The 25961-nt window shown below is 48.9% G+C and overlaps 10 protein-coding genes across 10 annotated transcripts; 6 read left to right on the forward strand and 4 right to left on the reverse strand.

The window, feature by feature from the left end:
* Nucleotides 1–382: 382 nt before the first annotated feature.
* On the forward strand, nt 383–1353 carry N7443_000894 (phosphoglycerate mutase family protein; the record flags this gene model as incomplete). The annotated part of the gene is made up of 3 exons (XM_056880950.1): nt 383–418; nt 469–813; nt 868–1353. 3 exons carry the CDS (start codon nt 383–385, stop codon nt 1351–1353), a joined length of 867 nt encoding a protein of 288 aa, XP_056746188.1.
* Nucleotides 1354–1871: 518 nt separating this feature from the next.
* N7443_000895 (uncharacterized protein) lies at nt 1872–3666 on the forward strand (the record flags this gene model as incomplete). Its single annotated transcript, XM_056880951.1, has 4 exons — nt 1872–2435; nt 2517–2716; nt 2764–3344; nt 3428–3666. The coding sequence occupies 4 exons, from the start codon at nt 1872–1874 to the stop codon at nt 3664–3666; spliced, it is 1584 nt and encodes a 527-aa protein (XP_056746189.1).
* A 602-nt stretch (nt 3667–4268) lies between these two features.
* Nucleotides 4269–5387, forward strand: N7443_000896 (NADP-dependent oxidoreductase; the record flags this gene model as incomplete). The annotated part of the gene is made up of 2 exons (XM_056880952.1): nt 4269–5090; nt 5142–5387. The coding sequence occupies 2 exons, from the start codon at nt 4269–4271 to the stop codon at nt 5385–5387; spliced, it is 1068 nt and encodes a 355-aa protein (XP_056746190.1).
* A 759-nt stretch (nt 5388–6146) lies between these two features.
* Nucleotides 6147–7088, forward strand: N7443_000897 (SDR family NAD(P)-dependent oxidoreductase; the record flags this gene model as incomplete). The annotated part of the gene is made up of 2 exons (XM_056880953.1): nt 6147–6210; nt 6262–7088. The coding sequence occupies 2 exons, from the start codon at nt 6147–6149 to the stop codon at nt 7086–7088; spliced, it is 891 nt and encodes a 296-aa protein (XP_056746191.1).
* Nucleotides 7089–8328: 1240 nt separating this feature from the next.
* On the forward strand, nt 8329–9792 carry N7443_000898 (uncharacterized protein; the record flags this gene model as incomplete). The annotated part of the gene is made up of 1 exon (XM_056880954.1): nt 8329–9792. One exon carries the CDS (start codon nt 8329–8331, stop codon nt 9790–9792), a length of 1464 nt encoding a protein of 487 aa, XP_056746192.1.
* Nucleotides 9793–10702: 910 nt separating this feature from the next.
* Nucleotides 10703–12025, reverse strand: N7443_000899 (uncharacterized protein; the record flags this gene model as incomplete). The annotated part of the gene is made up of 1 exon (XM_056880955.1): nt 10703–12025. One exon carries the CDS (start codon nt 12023–12025, stop codon nt 10703–10705), a length of 1323 nt encoding a protein of 440 aa, XP_056746193.1.
* Nucleotides 12026–13223: 1198 nt separating this feature from the next.
* On the forward strand, nt 13224–16508 carry N7443_000900 (cation-translocating P-type ATPase; the record flags this gene model as incomplete). Its single annotated transcript, XM_056880956.1, has 1 exon — nt 13224–16508. One exon carries the CDS (start codon nt 13224–13226, stop codon nt 16506–16508), a length of 3285 nt encoding a protein of 1094 aa, XP_056746194.1.
* Nucleotides 16509–17208: 700 nt separating this feature from the next.
* N7443_000901 (putative esterase) lies at nt 17209–18283 on the reverse strand (the record flags this gene model as incomplete). Its single annotated transcript, XM_056880957.1, has 3 exons — nt 17209–17770; nt 17823–17914; nt 17966–18283. 3 exons carry the CDS (start codon nt 18281–18283, stop codon nt 17209–17211), a joined length of 972 nt encoding a protein of 323 aa, XP_056746195.1.
* A 1543-nt stretch (nt 18284–19826) lies between these two features.
* N7443_000902 (uncharacterized protein) lies at nt 19827–20119 on the reverse strand (the record flags this gene model as incomplete). The annotated part of the gene is made up of 2 exons (XM_056880958.1): nt 19827–20013; nt 20079–20119. 2 exons carry the CDS (start codon nt 20117–20119, stop codon nt 19827–19829), a joined length of 228 nt encoding a protein of 75 aa, XP_056746196.1.
* A 3057-nt stretch (nt 20120–23176) lies between these two features.
* Nucleotides 23177–25453, reverse strand: N7443_000903 (putative TBC domain protein; the record flags this gene model as incomplete). Its single annotated transcript, XM_056880959.1, has 1 exon — nt 23177–25453. The coding sequence occupies one exon, from the start codon at nt 25451–25453 to the stop codon at nt 23177–23179; it is 2277 nt and encodes a 758-aa protein (XP_056746197.1).
* Nucleotides 25454–25961: the final 508 nt, after the last annotated feature.

Consider the following 25961-nt stretch of genomic DNA (forward strand, 5'->3'; position numbering starts at 1 on the left):
GATGCTCAGCTTTGGAATGAAAAGATTATAAGATCGAGGGGCAAGCTGCTCCTTTTTTGAATCCCACTGACTTCATGAAATATCATACATGGCACGTGTAATGTGCAGCGCCTTGATCAAGAGCTACCGACCACGCTAGTCCTAAAGAGGAAGCCCAGCTGCTGAAATAGAGTTTTACGTGGATCGAGCTTCGAATCCTACGCCAGTTGACACTCGGTTTTTATGCCCTAGAAATAGCCTTAATGCCTTCAATCGAATTCTTATAGAATGGAGAGTGGGGGCCTCCTCAAAGCTTTTTGAGGACTTGCACCAACTTATCGTCGGCACTTCCAATCGCGCTCCCGCCAGCGTGGAATTTGGACTCGGGCCGGCCGTTGACAATATGCCACCAAAAATTCATTTAGTGAGGCATGCGCAGGTATGGCTGCAATGAAGGAAAGATTCATAGCTCAATCTGACAACTATTAGGGATACCATAATCTCGGTATCGAACACATGAACATTCATGATCCTCTTTTGACGGATTATGGAAAGAAGCAATGCCACGAGCTACGCCGGAATTTTCCGAATCTCTCTGGCATTGAGTTGTTAGTGGCATCTCCTATGCGCCGCGCAATCTATACTGCTTTGGAAGCGTTCTTGCCGGACTATGAGAAGCCGGACGGGCGTAAATTAATCGCGCTTCCTGAGTTGCAAGAACTCAGTGACATGCCGTGTGATGTTGGTAGCAGCCTGGCAGATCTAAAAGCAGAGATGGAAGCACAAGGTGCTCCTGTAGATTTGAGCGGTCTTGATGAGAATTGGACCGAAAAGGTAAGAGTGACACTCAAACTATCGACTACGGTACTAACTATCGTATCAAACCAGACTGGACGACTCGGAATCACTATAGAGAGAATTTTCGAACGAGCTCAATATGTCAGGCAGTGGTTGATGGCCAGACCAGAGAAAGAGATTGTCGTGGTATCCCATGGCGGATTTCTTCATTTCCTGACAGAGGACTGGGAGGAAGGATGCAAAGGCGAAGGTACAATTCACAAGCCCGTGAACCAGAATTCAGCCCAAAAACTCGATCTCGTAGGATCATTTCAATCTAACCAATATGTGACAGGGACGGGCTGGGTCAATACGGAGTTCCGTACGTACGAATTCGGATCCATGGCAAATGGCCATGCCCAGAAATGCCATGAAGGAACCAATGATATTAGTCTCAAAGAAACAGTCGAGTCACGCCGTCGACGCGACAAACCGGATCCGTCACCTACTCGTGAGCAGCAGAAGGAGCTATGCGAACAGGTGCTAGATGGTTGGGCTAAGCAGGGATATCCGATCCCCTCGGAAAACGATCATTAGAAAGAAATTACACATATAGACATTCCGCTTAGCTTTATTTTATTATAAATTACTGCATTCTCACCGCAAAGCCCATATTCGTTGTATCCGAACATAATATCAGAGTGGATAATGAATTGGAGACGGGAAACTAAACTCGAAAAGGCAGCCCAGTTGAAGAATTTCGGTAATATTACAGCCGCGATCGTCAATGTAATTCGGTGGATTTGTCCAAACTTGCTGTATTATTATTCCACTTTTAGTTAATAAATCCTTCGCGTAAGAAATGGTGATTTTATGAATTCGGATGCCTCGCCGGAAGGTCCCTGGGCCACATCGTTCCCTGAACGATTTTGAAGTCTAATGCGTCACCCGCAACTTAGCCACTCTCTTACTCCTCCCCATATGCTTCTTTTGCAACTCCTGCCATCTTGCATTAATACCCTGTAATTTTTGCAATCTATTGCACCGTTTCAAACTTCCCATGTGGTTTTCTTCCGCCAATTCCGTCGACTCTCACTTACCGGGCCATCCACACCATGGCCGATGCGACTAAATCCGACAGGCCTACGGCAGATGCCAGCTTAGAAGCATTAGGGTATACGGCGGAGCTGTCACGAAACCGATCGACTTGGCAGGTCGTTTTCATGTGCTTTATTCTTGCGTCCGTGCCGTACGGTTTGTCGACCACCATGTCATACTCTTTGATAGGTGGAGGCTCGGCCAATATGGTCTGGGGCTGGATCGTGGTCTCGCTTATTATGTTTTGTGTAGCTGTTTCTCTAGCTGAAATTACCTCGGTATATCCGACTGCTGGCGGCGTCTATTATCAGACATTTGTTCTTTCGCCGACGTGGTGTCGTCGCGCCACGGCATGGGTCTGCGGGTGGTCCTATGTTGCCGGAAACATTACAATTACCCTCGCCGTGAACTTTGCCACCGCGCTGTTCTTCGTCGAATGTCTCAATGTATTTGAAAACAAGGATGGCGTTGGTATTGCGGAGAACTTTCAGACCTATCAGACCTATCTTATTTTTGTCCTAATCACCCTCATCTGCCATGCAATACCCGCCTTTGCGAACAGGTGGTTGACTCTTATCGAGGTATGCCACCTCTTGCTTGTTCCGCCACACCTCCTCGTACTGGGTTCACTGTATTTGCTAATCACCTCAATTGTTATATAGTACTTCGCAATCTTCTGGACACTGATCGGTGTATCAGCCATTATTATCACAATTCTCGTCGTTGCACACAATGGTCGACGATCAGCGAAATGGGTCTTCACTTCGTTCGAACCTCAATCAGGCTGGCCCGATGGTTGGTCTTTCTGCATCGGTCTACTGCAAGCAGCATATGGTCTTTCAGCCACTGGAATGGTGACATCGTAGGCATTCAATTCGAAACTCTGGTGTTCAATACTGATCTGCATAGGATGTGCGAAGAGGTCCGCAAACCCGCAATCCAAGTTCCCCGAGCAATTGTCGGCGGTATCACGTTAAATGCCTTAGCCGGCCTGGCGTACCTTATCCCGGTCGCATTCGTGCTTCCCGATATTGCAATGCTGGCGAATATTGCCTCTGCACAACCGGTACCAACTATCGTTAAGTCTGCGGTCGGAAATTCCGCTGGTGCTTTTTGCCTTCTCATTCCATTGATCGTGCTTGGAATAATTTGTGGACTGGGATGTGTTACTGCTACATCTCGAGCTACTTGGGCTTTTGCACGCGACGGGGCCATTCCTGGATCGAGATGGTGGAAAACAGTCAATGAGCGATTTCAGATCCCTATGAACTCGTTACTTCTAGGGATGGTAGTTGAGTTGCTTCTTGGGCTAATTTACTTTGGTTCAAGCGCTGCGTTCAATGCCTTTTCGGGCGTCGGTGTGATATTTCTAACACTGAGCTATGCCTCTCCCGTTGCCGTGTCGCTAATTCTTCGCGGCCGTCGGGATATCCAGCGTGGCTCTTTCAATCTCGGGTCATTCGGTTGCTTCTGTAACATCATTTGCATTTGTGAGTGGCCCTTTATTCTGGCTATTGTCAGACTCGCCGCATCAACTTCACCTTTACATGCTAATCTCCATACTATTTCTTAGGCTGGTGTCTTCTCGCCATTCCATTATTCTCCATGCCAACTTCCATCCCCGTCACAAAGAACTCGATGAACTATGCATCTGCTGTATTCGTCGGATTTGTGTCCATCTCGGGCGTCTGGTATTTGGTATGGGGCCGGAAGAACTATATTGGCCCTGCGTTGGAGCAGCTGGATGGCCAACCCGACCATTCAGACGAGGAGCCCGCGAAGGAAGAACTGACACAAGAATCCTCCAAATGATAATTCTGGGTCCCAATAGTTCTTTACCATGCTTTGCGACTACCGTGCTGATTAGCGCCATGGTGTGCCGATGCTGATATAAGCGGTTTCTGACCACCACTTCCTACTTAATCTAAGGATTCAGGCCAATGGCTAAGCATAAGTATTTTGTTATTGCCTTCTAGTCTCAGCTATAAGATTGTTCGAAATTCTTTCTTCCTATGGTACTATGGCGCTAATCACCGTGATATGCGACAAGCTACGAGAAATGCCATGTCGAAGCGATTTGGACAGTTTGATGCTGCGATGACGTCATTTTGAATTTAGCTGGCAGTTAACTAGCGCATTCGATAACCTGGGGTAGCGCGTTAATTATACCCTTACTCTTATGAATAGACCATAAAACGGATTCAAAGCACAAATTTATGTTGAATAATCCGATTTTACTAACACTACCTCTCTTGACCCGAGCCGAGGCACACTCCTCATCTCCAGTGGAGCAATTTTCCTAATCTGGGGTTGCTCCGATCTCACGATCTCCAAAGTCGACTGACTTTCCCCGTTCTTTTATCCTTCTCTACCCCATACTTTCTCTGTTTCTACACACCCTGGATACAGTCACGATGTCCTACAAGCAGATCCTCTACAACACTGCGCCGGACCCGGCCATCGACCCCTCACTGTCCGGCAATGGCACCTTTCGCATCAACACCGTCCCCAAGCCTAGCAATGTCCCTGCTGACAAGCTCCTTGTGCGCGTGCACTACCTCTCTCTCGACCCGGCCATGCGCCAATGGCTAACAGCCAAGCGCTCGTACATTGCCCCCGTTGAGCTTGGCGCCGTCATGCGCGGACAGAGCATTGCCCAAGTCGTCGCCGTAGGCAGTGAGCTCGGCTCGAAGTTCAAGACCGGTGATTGGGTCGTCGCGTACTCTGGCTGGCAGGAGTATGCAGTGATGGGAGCGAACGAGGTTGAAAAGGTGGTCATTCCCTCTGGTGGCCGCCCGACAGATGCCATGTCTGTGCTCGGCATGACTGGCTTGACAGCATACTTTGGAATGACAGAAATTGGACAGCCTCGTCCTGGCGATACCGTCGTTGTTTCCGGTGCTGCCGGTGCGACGGGTATGGTTGCCGGTCAGATTGCTAAGATCAAGGGTGCTAAGCGAGTCGTGGGCCTGGCTGGGAGTCCTGATAAGTGCGATTTCCTGGTCAAGGAGCTTGGATTTGATGCTGCGATCAACTACAAGGATCCTAACTGGCGTAAGCAGCTTAAGGAGGCTACACCTGAGTATATTGATGTATTCTTTGACAATACTGGTGGTGAAATCCTGGATGCGTGTTTGGCTCGTGCTGCGCGTGATGCGCGCTTCGCTATCTGTGGTGCTATCAGTCAGTATAACTCTGCCAAGCCGCAGGGCCCTACTAGCTTCATGAATGTTATTGTGAGTTCTTTTGGAAACTTGTGGATGGGCAATTGCTAATGATATGTGAAGTCGCAACGAATCACCATGAAGGGCTTCATTGTTTTCGATTTTGCTAAGAAGTACCCGGCTGCGTTGCAGGAGCTGGGCTCCTGGCTGTCGCAGGGTAAACTCAAGCGCAAAGAGCACATCGTTCCCGGTGGACTGGAGGGTGCTCCCAAGGCTCTTGTGGATCTGTACGCAGGTGTGAACACTGGTAAGATGATGGTCGAGGTTGCGCCCGTCAGCGAGGCTCTGGGAGGCAAGGCAAAGCTGTAAAGAAGAAATAGCATGTTCATCATTTCTGGTCATTTCTGTGGGTCATATTCGTGATGCAAAAAGATGCGGGGCATCTTTATGTACTGAGTTGTCTGTCAGGTCATTTGCGAGCCATTATGACATTTTCCGGCACCAGTACTTCAATCCAAAACTAAAGCCACTTCCAGACTTCCAGACTTCCAGAACACAATTAGAATAAGCATACATAAAGGCATTTAAAGATCCATTTCCGGCTGGGTTTGCACATCAACGTTGATGGATCCTGTTTCAAGTAGAGTTTGACGTCATTCTGATATAGTCCATAGCCGGGCTACACTTCGACTATATCCAGACCGTATTTCCGTTCTACGTACAAGAAACTTGGAATACTGAAAGGTCCTTTTCCATCAGTGTAGCCAATTGGTCAAACAGCATGACTTAAGAATGAACGTATCAACCCGGGGCCCTCTGTAACAGGCAAGAGATCTCAGAAACAGGTTCCCCCTGTTTCAACTGCATTACAACCGGATTTTGTAACCTTATTACTTGAATAAATGGCTGGCATTATTTCAATTCTGGCTATTACCTCAATCTTTTGAGACAGCCATGTTTCTTCGGTCGTGTTCTGTTATAAAGCAAGCTGGCCTCCCACCTCGCTTTTCCCATCTTTCTAGACTACCTTCCCCACTTTTACTTAGGAAACCTTTTGAAATACCCTCTTCAGCTAAAAAGTTCACAACTACTTCGATCAGAAGAATTCCTCAATCCAGTAAAATCACGATGGAGGCAAAGCAGAGCAACCAGAACTTCAAATTGGAGAACCTGTTCAATGTGAAGGGCAAAGGTAAATCACTTCTCAACCCCTTTAGCCCAAACTAAACTAAAAAATACTCAGTGGCCCTCATCACCGGCGGCGGCTCCGGAATCGGCCTCATGGCCGCCCAAGCCCTCGCAGTAAATGGCGCAAAAGTCTACATAACTGGCCGCACTTCCGAAAAGCTCTCCACAGTAACAGACCTCTACAATAAAGGCATCCCCGGCGAAATCATCCCCATCACAGCCGACATTACAGACAAGGATTCAATCGACAAGCTAGTCCAAACAATTTCCGAGCGCGAAAAATACCTCTCAATCCTAATCAACAACGCCGGAATCTCCAGCCACCCCCAAAACACCGAACATGAAGATCCACAGGAACTTCGCAAGTCCCTTTTCGAAGAAGCAGCCGCTAATGTCGAAGAATGGGACTCTGTCTTCCGAACAAACACATCTCAGCTCTTTTTCATGACAACCGCTTTCCTGCCCCTGCTTTCGCGGGGCTCGGAGGTTGAACATGGTTGGTCGAGCACTGTGATCAATATTACGTCCATATCGGGCATCGTCAAAGTTTCGCAACACCATTTCGCGTACAATGCCTCTAAGGCAGCGGCTATTCATTTGACCAAGATGCTGGCGCACGAGACTATGACTTCTAACCTGAAGATTCGGGTTAATAACATTGCGCCGGGAGTTTTCCCTAGTGAGATGACTACTAGTGAAAGTGATGAGAAGCAGAAGAGTGCTATTCCGAAAGAAAAGTATGAAGAGAAGGTGCCGGCGGCAAGGGCCGGAAAAGAGGAAGATATGGGAAGTGCGGTGCTCTTTGCCGCGACGAATCAGTATTTGAATGGGCAGACTGTTGTTGTCGATGGAGGGTATGTGTTGGCTGCGGGGACTGTCTAGGATGTGATTATATGTAGTGTATAGTTATTTTATGATCATCGGTACCTAGTATACAATTTCAATTCTCCATTAGTAGCACATTGACTACTCAACTGCTGGATCGTCAATGCGGCATTAGCATATCATGGTGTGCATCTGTAGTACCTTAAACCAATGCGGGCGTGTTGCCAAGAGAGATCAAAGCGAAATTACCACATCGGAAAAAGCAGAACAACAAAACAACGACATACTGCGAATAATCTTTCGGTCGCTTAAAACGCTTCGAAGTAAAGGTATGAGTGGTACCTTCGACAAGTCCATTGCCAAAGCTCGCTGCTAGATACCATCCACATGTAAGCATCGACACACCTTTTCATGTTTTCTTCGGAAACAGCTGGGGCTGAGAAAACCTCTGCCCGCATTTGCAAAAGTTCCCCTTGGTACTGGAGAATTCTCCTCTTCAAGAAGCTGATTGCCTCATGGGTAGATAGGCCCGTTTTCATTACAAGTATTATAGCATTTGCAACTCGGTGCACGTCCTTGTATGCCCGATACTCTTTGATCCAGCTTCCAAGGTCATTAGAAATGCCAATAGTTTAACAAACATGCAGCTCCATCTCTTGAAGGCTCTCTCTCGCAGTAGCGGATAAAGTCAGCTCTTAATGCTTTAGAATCGATAACCTGGTTTTTGAGTATCGGTAATCGGACTTAAAGCAGAGTGATATCATCATTTGATGGGCTAGATCATTTTGACGATCACTTCTACTTTCACCGCTCCGATGTAGGCTAAGATTTTCGTAATTTCTATGAATATTGAGCGCCACTATACAATCAGAATTGTAGTCCGATTGGTACGTAGATATATGCCCCACAGACAAAGAAAGGGGGGTGAAGTGTCCTGGTGGCCTTCAGGATGGGAAACAAAATAGAAGGCAGTTGCTGAGAAAGTAGGACACATCCACTGCAGCTGTGCTTCAACTGTACAGTAGATTTCGAAAACACTACTCCCCAGACACTCAAACTTTGTTTCTTTTCACCGCTTCGTATCTGCACCCCCAAGCCCCCATTGTCTGCCTCCTTGCGTGTTCACCTGGACATCATTCCCATATTTACCGGCGGGCTAGTCAAACAATTATATACTTAAGTACATTCGTATCAATCAAAACTAAAGCGAATTGTGTCAATTTTCTATGTGTGACTCCCAACTCGAAACTCAAGTTCCAGGCTTTCCCAAGCAGAACAATCGAAAAGAAAACCAAAAATGGTGTTTCCGGCCCCTTCTTTTGAGCCCTACACACTCTCACCGTTAGATCACACCCCGCCACCTATGCATATGACTGCGTTCTTGACTTTCAAACTAGAGCACCCAGCCCGGGCGACATCAGTTCTTGAAGCAGGCGTCGGGCACTTAATCTCCAATCTTCCATTCCTGACGGGGAATGTGACCACTACTTCTCCATTGCGGTGCAAAAAAAAAGCAGTGCAGGTCCATCCAACAACTCCAGCTCTCTTAGAGCAGTATCCCATGCTGAAAGTCAAATATCATCCCCGACGATACATCTCTTCACCGCCGAACCAAGTTCCTAGCTCAGCGGTCCAAGAACACACGGTCTCCTACGATGTCATGTTCAACGAAGACTACTTGCCTCTACCGTTTGATAACGCCATAGCTGAAAAAAGCCCCATATTCCGTTTACAAGCCAACATTTTGGAGGATGGAGTCATTCTCTGTGTTTCGTTTCACCATATGGCCATGGATGGCAAGGGGCTCGAAAATGTGATAGAAGTACTATCTATGTGCTGTCAGGACCCGGATAAGAATGTTCTGCCTGAGATGATCCCCACAAGTGCGACCAAGGAAGGGTTGACTCGAAAGCGGATTCTCGGCACTGCATCGGCCGTTAATATTGCGTTGAGTTCTATCAACGAAGAGCCAAGAAATTTGGAAGTGCCAGTCGGGCATAGCATCCAAGAACAGATCACTCGCAAGCTTGTGTTGTGTGATAGCAAGATTACACAGCTCCAAGAAAGATGCATTACACTAGAAAAGGCACCTACCATGTTATCAAGAAACGATATCATCTCGGCTATTCTATGGCTCTGTGTTATGCGAGCACGCGCGTTGATATCACCTGATACAGCCCAGGAAATGTCCCATTTGGTCACCGGAATCGATGTTCGCACAATTCTTCGCCCAATTATTCCGCAAACTTATATAGGCAACTCTATGCAGGTCGTCTCAATCGAGAGCCCCTTCCCTACAGATGCAGCTTTAAAGGCTTCGCCCGGGTTGTTAGAAAATCCCAGTCCTAATAGGGGAATGCGCACTCCTCTTGATGAGACCGATATACCCTTCCTTACTCAGTTAGCTTTGGCGATCCGACGTGGCCTTATTTTAGTCGACGAAAAATGCGCTCGGGAGAATATCTCTCGAATCGTGGAAAAGCCTGACTGGCGATCACCCGATATAATCATGGGGCACCTTATGCAGAGCAGCCTACGGAGAATGAAGTTCTACAAGTTAGATTTTGGAGCAGTTCTTGGGAAAATTTGCGACCTTGACAATCCTGATCCGAGAATTAACGGCCTGGCATGGATTTTGCCAGCCAGATTTGAGGGTGCACCGTGGGAAGTTCGGATGGTATTAGAGCCGGAGGTAATGGAGTTGGTGAGGAAAGATTCATTGTTTCGATGGGTTGAATATAAGGAAGTGTCGAGGATCTAATCCATGATCGAAGCTTGAACCGCTTGTTCCTAATGATCGGGATCCAGCATCAAATGGTAATTGATGCAATATACTTTATGTTGATCTACATGGATTTATCATTAGTAACCCTTTTGCTTAAGACCCTTAAATTCGAACATGTATGTACGCCCGTGCGTAGTGGAACTGCATGTAATGGATAACTGATCTAGTCCTTCCAGGTACCTAGGCAAGACATATAATAGCGAATATCTTCTTCCGCTTCTGTTGCTAAATATGCAGTACAAGTTGTACAAGTATCTGGACATTATTCCACGTCCTTTCATTCAGATCATTCAGCTCATTAGTCCATCGCCATCGCTCTTTCCAAGACCCCACCGATTTACTGAGAGCATGGAATCTCCCAACCACAAATAAGAAATAGGTCATCACTGTTCTTTTGAGTAGTCAAGTCGATGCAAGTCGCTCTGACCTATAAAGCTGAAGAGAACGCGTCCAAAGAGACTAGAGCATACACAGTCGTCTAGACTCTCATATTCGACGCATTTTTTTGGTATTCCAGGGCAAACCATGGGCAATGTCGCTAAAGAGCTCAGAGGGCCTGCTTCCTTGGGACATACGGTTGTTTTGAGAAATTTGATTACCCGTCTCGGGACTCGTCGTATTACTGAAATGGCTAATTAAAGCATGTCGTGGAAGAACATTGAGCCTAGATATACCTGATTTTTCAAGAGACTATTCGTTCGGTCGGAGTTGGTTGCCGACATCCTTATCTCGGAGGGTAATCTAGTCTACGGGAGGAATAGACAAATCTTGTAATTGTTTGGATTAGAGTAGTACATACGAACAATTATATGTCAATACCCCTTGTCTCCAGCCTCGCATACTGATACGCCACTCATCCATTCTGACCGCAGCATATCCTTCGTCGTTATACGTTTCCGTGGATTAGGGTGTAGCATTGCGTAAATGGCATTTCGTCGTCTCTGTCACATTGGTTAGCGGACGTTCTTCCCACAGGACGAATGGAGTCGGTCATTACATTTCCCAGAGCCTCAATCGGCGGATATCCATCATCTGCATGGCGACCCTGCAAGTACTCCGTGTACCTATTATCTTCACGGTCCGGACGCGCACTGCGCCACAAGAGTCGACCTGTGACTAAAGCCAGGTAGATGATTGCGGTAGCCCATATATCCGCTGGGCGGGGGTCGTGGTATTCTCCTTCGTCGTCGCTATCTTGCCGATGTGCGCGGTGTGATCGAACACGGAATCCTTCAGGGGGCATATAAGGTAGACTTATCCCGGGAAACGAGGCCGACGAGCTTACTGAGTCTGCAGAGGCACGTCGTGGTGAATGTGGACTGGAGCGAGAGAAAGACGAGAGCATCCAGGAAAAGGACCAAGACGCCGAGGAATGTGGATGTGGGCGTTCGGGCAGGTCATCGTCTGGCTCCGGTGGTGTAGCGCATTCTGACCAAAGGCGCTGAATATGGGTATCTCCGAAGCCGGCTAATTTGACAGCTCCATGTTTGGTCAATAGGACTGTTTCGAGTCGGATATCACGATGTGCTATGTCTTGTTGGTGGAGAAAGTCTAGGGCACGGAGAATCTGGGCGGCAATGCAGTCGGCTTCGGGTGTTGGTAGGGGACCGGTGCGGGCGAGGAGTTCGTGAAGATCGCCTCCTGCACAGTAAGGCATAACAAGACAGAGCTCGGAGCGTTCATTGTAGAGCAGGTCGGTTATCGTGAGGATGTTGGGGTGATGAGGGTGCAGGTTGGCGATGGTTGAAGGGTCACAGGACGAAGAAGGCAGGGGGCTTGAAGAGTCTATAATGTTGTGTCGGTAAACTTTGACAGCGACGAGACGCTGTGGTTGGCCCCCTTCGGTCGTGTATTGGTGAAGACGGACAGTAGTCTTGGTGCCGTAGTGTAAGATCTCAAGGCACCGACCATATTTGTCATTGAAAGAGCGTTGCGGGCGAGATGAGGTGATCTGTCGAGATTCCATAGATGATGAGGTCTCCGCTCGCATTAAGGGTTGACGGTCTGTTGAGACGGATGTCAGGCTGGGACGATGCTCATTGCCAAAGATAGGCCATCCGCGCTTTGCATTAGGAAAAGTGTCATTCAAATCTTGTGTTGCTAAAGACCCCTTTCGACGCGTCAAGTAGTGGTGATGGGCCGCAGTGGGATCAGATCTATGCACTGCGAAAGCTGTCCAGGTGTCCTGGTGGTGACTTCCGTCCTTCATGCCCAGGTAAATAGCAGCGGGAGGAGAAGTTAAGGAAAAAGCAAAAGCAAAGTCAAAATAATGTCAATTGAAAGGGGAGGTTTCTTATAGACATAGTTCTCTAGCGGTGTACAGGCTACAAGTATATCCCTCGTAACACAATTCCCCCATGGAAGACACAAAGGACAAAGAGAAAGAGAGACCCTGCACCACCGGTACCCTCAAGCCATAGGAAATAGTTACTAAAATGAATCGAATCGGATACGGCACCTGTAATGGTGGGAGATGCCGCGATTGGACACGGCAAACCGCTCACGATGGTCGCATCTCCTCTATGACCGCACGGCCGAGCGATTTTTCACGATGAATGAAATCGTCGGCCGCTATTAGCGAGCTTGGAAAGAAAAACAAAATTTTCTCATTGAAATGCGGGAGCCTGTGGGATGGCAGAGTCGCACGTCTGAATTGAGTAGTTCGGCAGAGTCTGTGGCGAGGAAAAATCGCGCATGATGACCCGGCGATTTTCTCTGCGTCCCGCCCACGCTTTCGGTGTGGGCTATGGCTGAAATTGCATGCGCCATTTCTTTCTGGCCATGATGCCCATAGTAATAGAATTTTTCCTTCGCCTGCGCCTCTGGTGATTCTAAGGAAATGTCCGAATAACCATAGCCTGCATTTAGGGCTAGATCGAAAGCGTCTGCGTCATGTATTGTCATAGTTTTCAATCCGTGCGTTGTAACTGGGTCTGGGAAAGTATTAGGCGTAATAAAACGGTCACCGTTGTATATCAATTATCAACGGTCATGCGCGATTTCCCTAGTAGAAGCTGTGGGTACCTGCTTTCATCTCCCTAGGCAAATGATGGTACCTGATCCAACTATGAGCGGCTCGTATACTTCTCGTGTACCTGCCAGAAATGTGCTTTTCTCGTGGGGATCGCGTGGCTCCGATGTGACATCGAACCCTAACAATTGTTTCTTTTGACTAAGAAGATTGCCTTTTTGCCTTTGGCGTTTACCTTCCCAATGCGATACTCGTTTGAGCAACTCGATCGAGCTAGCTGGCCCCGATCTACCTACATAAGGCCCGGTGTCGCACACATCTCTTCTGTCCACTTCACTCTTCTGTCCTTGTTCCTTCCTGCCGTGTCCGTCCTGGGTGTTTAGCTGTCCGGCTTCCTTTCTCTATTTCTCGAGCATCTATCACAGCTATCTACACAATGGACTCCAAGATCCCTCACGGCACGCCCGACCTCGAAGTCGAGGCGGAAGATGATGATGATCAGATCGGTCGTGCCGCCCGCGTCACATTCAAGGACTCCTCAGCCCCTACTGATATAGAGGGGATGCGGTCTATCTACCAGCCGGCACAGTTCACCCGCACTCATTCTGTCGGCCGGGATACGATTCAAAGCACCCGCAGCAGCAGCCAGACTGCCACGGCAGCAAATTCTGGTTTCCCCATCGAGTTCCGAACCCTGTCAATCCAGATCTCAGAGTCTCAGAATGCCCCGAAAGAGGTCATCGTCGAGCCTCCCAGGGAGAAGCTACCCGATCAAGACTACTTCGAGAGCCTCGACTTCCATACCATCACTCAAGAGAAACTGTTACAAGAGTTCAATGTCGACCAGCGCACTGGGCTGAGCAGTGAGTCAGCTGCCAACCGTCTCGCCCGGGATGGAAAGAACGTCATTGCGCGTCACAGCGAGAACTATTGGAAGAAAATCTTCTTCTACGTCTTTGGTGGATTCTGTTCGATCTTGTGGGTTGGTGTGATCATTTTCTTCATCTGTTGGAAACCTCTCAGCAACCCACCCTCGGCTACAAACCTCGCCATGGCTGTCTTGGTCATCATTGTCATCGTTTTACAAGCAAGTTTCTCGGCTTTCCAAGATTGGTCGACAAAGAGGGTGATGAATTCGATCTTGGGTCTGCTACCATCCGAGGCCTTGGTGATGCGTGACGAGAAGCTGACCCGTCTCCCTGCAACGGAGCTGGTCACTGGTGATATTGTTCAGATCATGGTCGGGAACAAAGTCCCTGCTGATATGCGTCTGCTCTCAACCTCGGGTGACGTTCGCTTTGATCGTGCTATTCTGACCGGAGAATCTGACGAGGTTGACGGTGCTACCGACGCGACGGATGCAAACTTTCTCGAGACTCGTAATATCGCCATGATGGGAACTTTGGTCACCAATGGAAATGCCACCGGTGTTGTTGTACTCACTGGTACTCGGTCTGTCATGGGCCGCATTGCCAAGATGACGGCGGGTGTCAAACAGAAACCGACTCTCATCCAGAAGGAGATCAACCGCTTCGTCACTATCATTGTCGCTATGACTATCACATTGGCACTGTTAATTCTGTTCACCTGGATTGGATGGCTCCGCAAGGATCACCCTACCTACATGAGCGTTGTCGCTATGCTTAACAATGTCATGGGCTGTGTCGTCGCCTTCATCCCCGAAGGTGTTCCAGTCGGTGTTGCCTTGACGCTCATGATGATTGCCCGGCGCATGAAGAAGAACAATGTTCTTCCCAAGGGCCTGGCAACCGTCGAGACTCTTGGTTGTGTGAACGTTATTTGTTCCGACAAGACAGGAACTTTGACTCAAAACCGCATGTTTGTCAAGTCGGTCGGCATGGTTGACTGGGAGTTCCAAATTGAGGACCTACATGCCGGTGCTGAAGCACCCGAGAGTCTAACTAACCTGATGCGTGCATCAGTCCTCTGCAACGATGCTACATTTGATGCTGATACCATGTACCTGCCCGCACACGATCGCACTGTCAACGGCAATGCTACGGATGCTGCAGTCCTACGACTCGCCGCCAGTGTCGGTGCGACTGCGCAGAACAACCTCGAGTCCTATGAGCGCATTCACCAAATCCCGTTCAACTCCAAGAACAAGTGGATGCTTACCATGCATCGCGATCCTGCCGCCGACAAAGGATACCTCGTCTACGTCAAGGGTGCACCCGATGTTCTCTTGGACCGTTGTTCCTCCTATTGGTCTGCAGTCCACAATGCAGAGCGCCCGCTAGACCAGGCAGCCCGTCAAAAGTTCTCTTCTTTCCAAGCGAAGCTTTCTCGTCGTGCCGAGCGTGTGATTGTACTTTGTCAACGTCACTATGTACCAACCAGCGAACCGGGCTCCAACGGCTTCAGTGACGAGATCGTGGCCTCGGGCGTTCAGGAACTGACTGTTCTTGGTATTTTCGGTATCATCGATCCACCGAGGCCGGAGACTGCCCAAACTGTCGCTCAGTGCCGTCGTGCTGGTATTCGGTTCTTCATGGTCACTGGTGACTTTGGACTTACAGCCGCTGCAATTGCTAAGGATATTGGTATCTACGATGGCGCAATGGAGCCGGATACCATTGATACTTTACGTGATTACGACAACGAAGCTAAGGCGCTCCGCTCAAGTCATAGCTTGCTTCTTGAGGGAACAAGTCTCTCTTCCTTGACTCAGGATGAGTGGACCACTGTCTGCGGATATGAAGAGGTCGTCTTTGCTCGTACCAGTCCCGAACAGAAGCTGCGTATCGTCACCGAACTCCAAGCAAAGGGCAATATCGTTGCAGTGACAGGTGACGGCGTCAACGATGCCCCGGCTTTGCGTGCAGCAAATGTCGGTGTTGCCATCGGCTCCGGCAGTGACGTCGCAATCGAAGCAGCCGACCTGGTCCTCCTCGACCGGTTCGATTCCATCATTGAAGCTATCCGCCTCGGTCGTCTGGTCTTCCAGAACCTGCAAAAGGTCATCGCCTATCTCCTGCCGGCCGGTTCCTGGTCCGAGATCTGGCCCGTATTGATGAACGTCTTCTTCGGCGTTCCATCCCCCCTGAGTTCCTTCCTCATGATCATTATCTGTGTCTTCACCGATCTCTTCCTCTCCCTCTCTCTCATTATGGAAAAAGAAGAATTCGATCTCATGAGCCTCCCTCCTCGACGCCCGAAAGAAGACCACCTCATCAACCTCCGCATCTACGGCCAATCCTACCTCTTCGTCGGTGTCATAGAAGCCTTCAGCGCCCATGCCATGTTTTTCCTCTACATGTGGAAAGCCGCTGGCATCCCCTTCTCAGACCTCGTGTTCGCTTTTGAGGGCTACACCGCCGGCTTCCACGGATACACAGAAGACCAGCTCACGCACTTCAACAACGTCGGTCAATGCGTGTACTTTGTCACTCTGGTCATCATGCAGTGGGGAAATATCCTCTCTGTCCGGAGCAAGCGCATGTCCATCCTCCAAGCTGATCCTATCCGTCCTGCGCGTCGCAACCCATGGCTTCCTCTCGCAATGCTCATCTCCCTCGTCATCGCCATCTTCGTCACCGAGGTCCCGGGCATCCAGTCCATCTTCGGAACGGCTTCGGTCCCAATCGAGTTCTGGTTCATCCCGCTTGGCCTTGCCCTTGGTGTGCTCGCAATGGACGAGCTTCGTAAGGCGCTGGTCCGGTTATTCCCCAAGGGACCTGTTGCGTGGGCATCGTGGTAAAAATGAGTTTCCTTGTCTGATGATGATTGGTGTAGTCTCAAGAGAGACAATGACTCATGAAGTGTCATGAAGTGTCATGCGTTTTTATGTTAGGTGGTTTTTTTGCTTGCAGCGCTTATTCAAGTCCGTGATATCTGATCGTATCTTTGAGCGTGCAGTCACTTTTACATGTGGCTCTGATGTTCTGAAGAACAGATGGTCTTTGGCTGGAGTTTCACTTAGTTCTATAGATAATAGAGGCGTGGACTGGTTCCACCAATTCAATTCGATTCATTTCGCTCTGAAAACAGAAGGTGCTCTACTGAGTTCCCACTTATAGCCAAATAGGGCTGCGAATAGTGCTAGAAGTGAATGGAAACATTCCTATTCGGGAAGCACTTGGTGATAGGAAGTACGCAGTGAAGTAATACGAAGGAAAACATGAGCGATGGAGAGGATAATACGTATGTGGAGAAGAAAGAATCTTGGCAGGGGACAAGAGTGGAGGGTGCAGGTCAGTGAGTGTAGGTGCAGTGATTTGTATGCACACAAGAGTGTATTTAGGGTAGTGGACACTATGCACATGCACCAGTCAAACAGGCCCGCAGTTTACCGCCCTCTAGCTCAGCTGTAACAAGTAGTGCACCATGCGTCTATTCGAATATTCTTTGTACAAAATACAAGAGTAAGCTATATCCTATACAAACCCCACACCGTTTCATCATAATGTCATCACGACCAGCCCGACCCCAACCTGCAAACAGACCATCCAGACCAGGCCCAAGCCTCGATCAGAAACACCGCCATTCAACACTGGTTGCGCCTTCGCCGAATAGGCAGGTAAATCCGGATCGGCTAAGCTATTATTCCCATCAAGGCTCTTCTCGAAAGCCTTACTGATAGTCCCATTAACAGCCGTGTCACTCGCCTCCTGAAGCAGATTCTCAGCAATCGCGACTTGGATAGCCGCCCACCATACAGACGCCATCTCCTTGTATCCATAATCATCAGGATGGATTCCATCAACCAGCTGATCTTCCTTGATGAAGGAGTCCATATCGGCGAGAACGACACGACCGTTCTTGGCGCGCCAGAATGCGGCGAGAGTGCGGTATTGTTCGTTGATTGCTTTTACTAGCTTGGGCTCCTTTTTGTTTGGGAGCAGTGTTGAGAGAATAATTGTTGTACCATCGATTTCGTTGAACAGCTTGGTCATTAGGCTATTCATGCGTGTGCCAGCGGAGTAGACGTTATATTTTTGAATAGCGTCGTTTGTGCCCGCGCTAGCGGGGTTAGTATCTCTTTTGCTTTTGAGGGGGTGGATGGGTTAAGTACTTGATGAGGATTAGGTTTGGTTGCTTGGGGATGGTCTTATCAACGACCTCTGCGATCTGGTCGATTCTAAAGCCGATGTGACCCTCGTGATGCTGGAATAGATTAGATCTTGTTCGACTCTTTTCGGTAGAGGGGTAACACACATTGTTGTACATTGTGCCATTCTCTTTGCTTCCGACCATGTCAACTTCCCAGCCTTCATAGCGGAGCTGCTGGCGGATGTGTTCTCGATAACCATTGCCATCCGTGGATTTGTATCCCAATGTGATCGACGCGCCAAGAGGCATGATCCTCAGAAGGAACTTTTCGGTGTCTCGGGTCTGGATTGTGGATACCGCCTTTTCGAACGGCAATTCGCGCCGCGAAAGCCGTTCAGTGGGGAGTGAGATGGCTACTGCGAGCGACAGTACCATAAACCATAATGCAGCCGGGACAGCCCAGTGTATGGGCGACCGACCCATGGCGCCGGCGGTTAGAAGTGAAAGGTAAGAACATGCAACTCAGGGTCCAGCACCAGAGTTTTGTAATTGGCAAGCGGGGCTATGTCAAGGCAGCGAGGCTCTTGAAGTCGAGACTAAGACTGAATTGAGTGCCCGCGTGGTTGAGGCGTGCTCGTGGGTTCGGCCAATCGCCGTGTCTCCAGGCGAAACGCCGTTACCTGTTCAACGGGACCTAAGCCTCAACTCTTAGCGCGGAACTGGTGCCTATGATATGATTCTGCCCAGAAAGCACGACCTGGTAATCAGGACCGGTGATTGGGTGCATTTACGGCGCTATTGGGTCAGTTTTCCCATTTTGGTTTGGCTTCGGCCAAGATCCACAAGGGCCAAAAAATAATAATCGGAGATGTCGTTTATGGCTGCAATTTCAAGGGTCCTGTCTTGGATCAGGGGCTTAGAGTGACATTGAGTTATTTTTGATTTAGCTTAGCTTGGCTCGTGTTCGATCGTATCCATTAAGCATAGTTGATCGGCTTAAATGTCCACTTGACCGTAGAATTCCTGTTCATGCCTTTTCAGTCCCGGTCTGGCCAATTGTGCACTTCTGACGATGGCGTGAGTTTAGCCCGGTTGATGCTATCTTGTCGTGAGCAGACTACTTAATTAAAAGCACTTCGTGTTCTGATGTTGGGTCTCTCAGCCTCGGGAATCTTCGTCCGGTAGCTTTTCATCAGTTCTCTAGTCTTCACAGCCCAAGGTAGACTTTTCGTCCATCTCTACACTGATCACTCGTCAATATCCAATTTCGCTACTTGATCCTTCCTCTATACCATCCCGGACTCTTGATAACTTTGCGAATACTCCCTACATCCTCTGCATCCTCCAGAGAATTTTACATATCCACCTCAACGACACATACGTGTTGCTTACCCCCCAGTCTTAGGATCGCTCTTTTCTTAAACCGACGTGATCTGACTCGAACCAAATTATTCATCACCATCGCCACCACCATGACAAAACACTACCGCACAGTTCTGCTCGAGGGCTCGCGCCAGAATCACACTGTTGATGAATGTCGAAAGCCCCCACTCTCCCACTTTCAGAATCCCCTGTCGAGGGTATACATTTGGTCATCTTCATGCCTTGACCAGGTTGTTTTGATTTGCTGACGTCCTGCATAGGCTTTCCGCTATACAAGACCTTACTAATCTCAAGCTTTATGTTAACTCGTACTCTCACAATTCTCAAACACTTTCTAACACTTTCTATTAATGAAGGCACTCGTATATTCGCCATTCGCTGAGCTATCCGTCTCACATATTAAGACTGCTACGGGGAGGCGCTTGTAAGCTGCATTGCTTTGCTTAGCGACGGTTTTCAGATTCCGTGCTTCATCCCGGGCATTACTTGCGGGAGTAGTCTATCGAGAACGCTTCAGGGCCTTTCTCAAACCCATCGTAACCCATATATAAGTGATTCAATTCGATAACTCCAGTACGTGCAACGTAACTTGTTTTTGGTGGCGCCGCCGTTTCAATCCATACATACAGCTTTCAATCCATCCTCAAGACTTCTCTACCCTCTCTCGCGATGGCGCCCGGGCAATAGCCCCTGACCCTGACCTGCCCTGCATCATCTGCTTCTCTTTCTCACTATATAAAACATCTTTGCCATTCGGGGACTGGGCGCGGAAAAGTAGCCAGCCTGATGTGACGACAGCGACCATGCTGACGAGTGCTATGTTTCGAGACCTATAAGAGGAACAACTCGTTAGGAGATGGTCCGTAATCATATTCTGTATTTCTGGGTGACGTACCGCAGCGCATTTGCGCGACCGTTGGTGATTGTTGTAGCCATTTTTGATGTTGTAGACTTTGATGCTGTAGTAGTAACAAGCGAAGAATATGTGTTAATTGAATTGTGGAAACTTAGCAAGCTACCTGCCAGCGACTTCTATTTTGTACAGATCCGTCGGAATAAAGTTGTCATGCAATTGATGCAGCATAGTATGGTTGACGTCAGAGCCAATTGCACGATCGGGAGGAATGCTCGTGTTCGCCACTTTGGAAACCGGGCACGAGACCATGAAACCAGATCTCTAATCAATTTTCTACGGAAATGAGAGCAGTCAGGAACTTGATTGGATGGCATCCATTCCTGGGCTTTACGGCTAGCACCACCCTTACCATGACAGGCTCATCATGTTTATCGATGTAGATCGATCGATGGACCTAAATCAAGCCGTTGGCATCTAACATTCCTGTTATCTAAGCAATCTTTTCTTCCAAGGTTCTAGTCTATACGAGAGCGACGGTCTTGTGCCTCGGTGATTGGGAAGATCTAGAGGGGTTTTTTCGGACAACCTTGTCTACTTGAACTAGACCGATCACCTCTTGAAAAGGGCATACTTCTACACAACTCACATATGCAGAAGACATTTCCTGAAACATTATTAGAGTATAATCCAAACTTGGAAATAGTAGAAACGCCGGCATTTAGAATCAAAGCCGCAATGACAGCCCCGAAGTCCCCCATCCACCTTTGTCGAACGAGATTCGTAGTTTGACAGTCACAGCTGGACTAGGGAGATAACGCAAATAAGGCTAGGAGTTGCTCTCACGGTCTTTTCGACATTTTCAATGTTTCTAGACAGTTCTCCGAAGACCAAAAATATGTCAATTTGGACAAATTCATCACAACTTGAAGTTGCCAATTTAAACCGCTTTACATACAAAATCCTCAGGTGTCATCTGAGTTGCACTGCGTCTAATTATGACTAGTAAAAGAATCTCGGATGCAAAAAAGAGATTGCTCGCACTCGGATTTGAACCGAGGATCTCGTGATTACTAGTCACGCGCTTTACCAACTAAGCCATGCGAGCTAGTGTATGCCAAGACGACAGCTTTAAATAATATAATCCTAAAACAATCAACATCTACAAATCCAGTCCTAAATATCTCTCATCCCCATCAATTGATTTTAACTCCGGCCTACTCGTCGGTCACTAATGGGGTATTTTTGACATTAGTTCATCACACTAACTGCCACGACCGTCGCCGTATATGGCACTCAGTCGGACATTCGTCAAACGTCCGCGCATGCGGACGCACTCACACTACGCTCGTTTTGAACAATCATTTTTTGTGCAAGGGTGCGTCAAATTTGCTTTGGGCGAAGCCTGTCGGGCGCTATTTAGGTCACGCCCGGGATACGCTAGCAACATAATCAAAAGAATCATGTTACCCGCAATTTGATGTCAACTTGCGGATCCTGGACTTGTATACATTAGAGAAGTGCTGACAATGTATGGATTAGATCCAGAACTTTCAATATGCACTGTAGAACTTTTTCATGTAGCAAGAAAAAGAGGGACAGACTCCTCGTGATAAAAGTATCTAGAATACCAAATTGAGTCAAAATATAAAACTAACGAGATGCTTTCGACAAAAACCCATAAGCTGCTCACAGGTCACAGCTTTGAGTGGAGTCAAAAGTTGTTCTAGCCTCCCCTCATCCCTACGACGAGTTCTGACCTCGGAGTCGATTTGATCTGGACTCAGATTTCATCGCCTCCCGACTGGGTTGATTGCGATCAGATTTATGGGGTCAACTCTGTGGTCAGATAATTTCAATAGTAATCAGGGCCAGTCATATGACGCTCTAATAAAAAAAGTATTTATCAGTTGCTCAGCCAATCTTTGATCGGTTCGATAACTTCCTGAAGGGCTGCCAAAACACTATCGCGGGCTAGGCTTGTCAGGAAAGTGACGAAACATATTGTCAGTGTAAATCAACGAGGACCCTCATTAACATCGTCTGAGAGCGCTATTCATCATTGCAAGCTGAATCTATCATCAAATTGGGAATGCCTCGTGGGAGGAGAGCCTTAAAGCCGGCTGCTTTGATCATTTTGTCGTAAAAGTATTGGAGGAATCCAGAAAGTACCGCATAGCTTCGCAAGTACAAGCTAGAACTATATACGCAACATCGGGTTCCAAGTTTTCTTCGTAGTAATAAGTGTAATTCTCTAGGAGCCAATTTTAGTGCCTACTGAGGTTATTCATAGCCAATGATTTGTGCGTTCCAGGACACCGTCATCTCTTCTTGTGACTTGGAGACCTCTTGCTCGGGTAAGTCCAGGGAGGTGGAAATTTGATGAGAACGGTCTCAAAAATTAGTGCATTTCAGAGACCCCAACATATGGAGTATTCCCCCAATGAGCGTCTGCCCTTGGTGCTCGCAGTAGATCGCGATGAAGTGGAGATGGTGAGACGTGAGACTGTTTTTGGGAAAAGAAGCCTATTTATTGACGTACAGTTGCTGGAATTTCGTATACAAGAGGCCTGGAAATGACAAAGTCGCCTGTCATTTACGTCCCTACTATCCGATTGACTTGGGGGATTCTAGCGTCATATAAAATTATGGCCAATATATTTGCTGTCCAGTTATATGGGCTTCATGTGGTCTAGATTGCGTGTACGACTACCGAAACCAAAAAGGAAATGCATCTTCGGACCATAGTTTTAATACAATATTGAGAAATAAGAAAAGGAAACCAAGGAGAATGCCAAACAACAAGACGCAAATAAAGACTAACGTAAAGCGAATGAGATGATCACGGTGTACCGAGTCAAGTAGAAGACAATAGACAATAGACGAGCGTGAGGTGTTCAGGGTAAACCACAGTCATTAGTCAAGGTCATACAGAACGAAACAGTGTGCATGATGGGGCTCCCCAGGGTAAGTCAAAGGTGTCAAGGCAAAAGGCTCATTGATGGGGTGGTTTGTGCCTGAATGAGAGATGGAGGCGCGTTGAAAGAAGATAAGCGAGAGGTGGTAGATTGATGCAAGTATGCAATATAGATGAGATGGCATTATGCAGAGGACATGTCTCATGCCATGTCCAAAGTGGGCTATTGTCGCACTTTTCCGGCTTCCCTTACAGCAGCCATGAAGCCGTCTTCGTTGCCTGCTGCAGTGAGAATCCAATAATCGACATCTTCGGGATTGGAAACCTGGCCACCGCCGAACCCTGCTGCAGCCGGGGCACTGTGACGTTCCTTTGGTTTCTGGTTATTCGCGCCGAGATGTCGAGGGCCCCAGCCTAGGATATTGCGCACGTTAATGCGGGTTTGGTCATCCGGCTGCTGGAATGTAAACAGCTGGGCTTGCAGAGAGCCGAGGACGGCGACTGCAGAACGGATCATGATGCGGTCGCCTTCGAAAACCCAGCAGTCCCAGACTCGAGAGATGCGCTCGAGATCGAGACCGTTGGTGAGCAGGGAGCGGAAGATCGGTTCCCAGATTTCCTCGTCGGAGAGACAAATGGTTTCGGAGAGGTGCTGGTAAAGCCGGCCGAACTTGTACCGTAGCGTTTCGGATGCCAGGGTATAGGTGCGTGCCATGGCCCCGCGGTCCCAGGTGAGGAAGGCAACAGGCAATGGCCGATTCAGCGCATTAGCCATTGAGAGGAAAGCAGAGCTTGGAGTTGGGAATTGCAGGACAAGCAGAGCAGCGATAGTGTGAAGACCATATATGTAGCCCACGTCACTGCGATACATGCAATAGGCCTGAAGAACATCAATGAGGGTTTCCCGTAATGGGCCACCCTCCTGGAAAAGGTTCAAGTCGGGGAAGGCCTTGACCACATCCCCGTCAATGGCTTCAAAGCAGTCCAGCAATCGTTTGTTAGTCTCAGTTGGCTCCTCTTTCTTGGATCGAAGATCCTTGGCGCGTTGTAACGCTTTATTGTAGGTTTCCTCGCTGAGCTCCAGCTCATTGCCAATGGCACGCTTCCACATATCGCCCCGATTTCTAGGCGGAATTCCACGCCACCAAAGCTCCCGTGTCCGCGGCTCGCGCAGAGCACGGTCCCAGTTGGGGCCTACAAAGTCATCCCAGATGTTTTGGAGGGCAGTTCGGGTAGTATCCTTCTCACACTGTTCGGAGGCAGCTCGGGCAGCTTTGCGCTTCTCAGCTTCTCGCGACTGAGCCATCATTAGCTTGTATTCCTTCAGGTGCTTTTTCTCTTCCTTTTGATCTTTCGGCGGGAGCCAGCTCGGGCGTGTGCGAGTAAGGACCTTCTCCTTCTCCTTGCTAATCGGTAACGGATCGATCATAATATTTGATTTCTGTAAAGGCGGCAATTCAACTGGCTCTTGCGAGGACCGGGACGAGTCCGAGCTTGATTTCCGCAAAACGCCGTTTTGTATGTTTTCCTCCTGCTGGCGCTCACTTTCATCCGCATGGTGCTCCAATGCCTCGGTAATAATTTTGGCCTCTTCAGACAAATCTGAAAGATAGCTATTGTATGAATAGGCGCGAGGGTTCCGCGGGGAGAGCTGGCCGCGTTCAGGACCAGCAGAACTCGACCGCTGCGCTCTCCTCATGCGTGCAGCCTTGGAGGAGGAGCCGTTGGGTGGATTCGGATTGTTTGTAGATTCTGAAATGGTGTGGGAAATCGGCAATGGTCGTGGGCCTGGACTCCGGCCACTCGGGCTGGGAGCGCGCGATTGAGGACGATCCTGCACTGGGCGGGGAGAAATGGGGATATTCCATAGACTGGCATCGTCGGGCAGTTCGTCATCCGAGTCGTGGTATTCGTCCTCAAGTTCCTTGAGCGACTTGCGGCTTTGTTGCCAGTTCTGCTTCTGCATGGGGACCCGTGCGGAGAGCGGAGATAGGGCCAAGCTGGTGCTCGAGGCGGATCGACTGGATATTGGTCGCAGCGGTGATGTTGAACGTGACCGGCGAGATTGTACCGGTGTCAGGCCTCCTGAATTGATCGTACTTCCAGAGTCTCTTCTGCTCCCGGATCTGGTGGAGAGGGAGCCCGCCGACTGCGGGGTCCTCATGGCACCATTGATCTGGCTATGGAGCGGAGGAGGAAGAGGACTTCGTTTGCGAGGCTTCGGGGTTGCAGTCAAATCGCGAGTTGTGGTCGCAGGGCTCTTGTTGGGCAGTCTGCCCGCGGTCGCCCGCGATGTCAGGGTACGTCCATAGGGGGTAGTCGCGGGATCGACCATGGCGATTTCAGAGTCATCTCCGAGACCGATATCTTCGAAGTTGCCAATATCCGTAAAGACACTGTCGGGGTCGTCGATCTGAGAGGAATGGAAGGAGGAGGACTTGGACGATTTCGATCCCGACAACTCGGGCGGGGAGTTGGGGGTCGGGTAGACGGTTGTCATGATCTCATGCAGTCACTTTCTCAAAAACGATTGTCCTCCACTGAATCAAGCATTCAACCTCGCGCGATGGGGTAAGAATCGTCGAGAGGTGGGCGGAAGGGGGTCTTGGAGATCGCACGCAAGGCTCGGGTCGGTCGCGAGGCGAGGGATAGACGACTCGTGGAAAAGGGAAACACAATAACGAAATCGATAAAGGTGAAGAAGCGAAGTGCCGGCTCAGCCGCAGCTTGGTGATAGCCAGATCAGGAGGTGCAAAGGTCAAAAAAGTGAAGATAAAGAGGATCAGGAGGCGGGATCAGCGGGTGAGCGATAGGACGAGAAGCGAAACGAGGGGACGAAAAGACGAAAGAGAGAATTGAAAGATGAACTGAAAAGACGGAAGAAGGTAGGTCAAAAACAGAGAACGCAAAAGGAGTGACTATGAAACCTGAAAACGACGTTGGAGATCGAAGAAAGTTGAAATCGCAAGCGGAGCCTCAGGCGCGGTCTGGCCGAGAACAGGGGCTCG

This window comes from Penicillium atrosanguineum (genome assembly GCF_028827265.1).
Source record: "Penicillium atrosanguineum strain IBT 20685 chromosome Unknown utg000001l_segment0_segment0, whole genome shotgun sequence".
NCBI classification, from domain to species: Eukaryota; Fungi; Ascomycota; class Eurotiomycetes; order Eurotiales; family Aspergillaceae; genus Penicillium; species Penicillium atrosanguineum.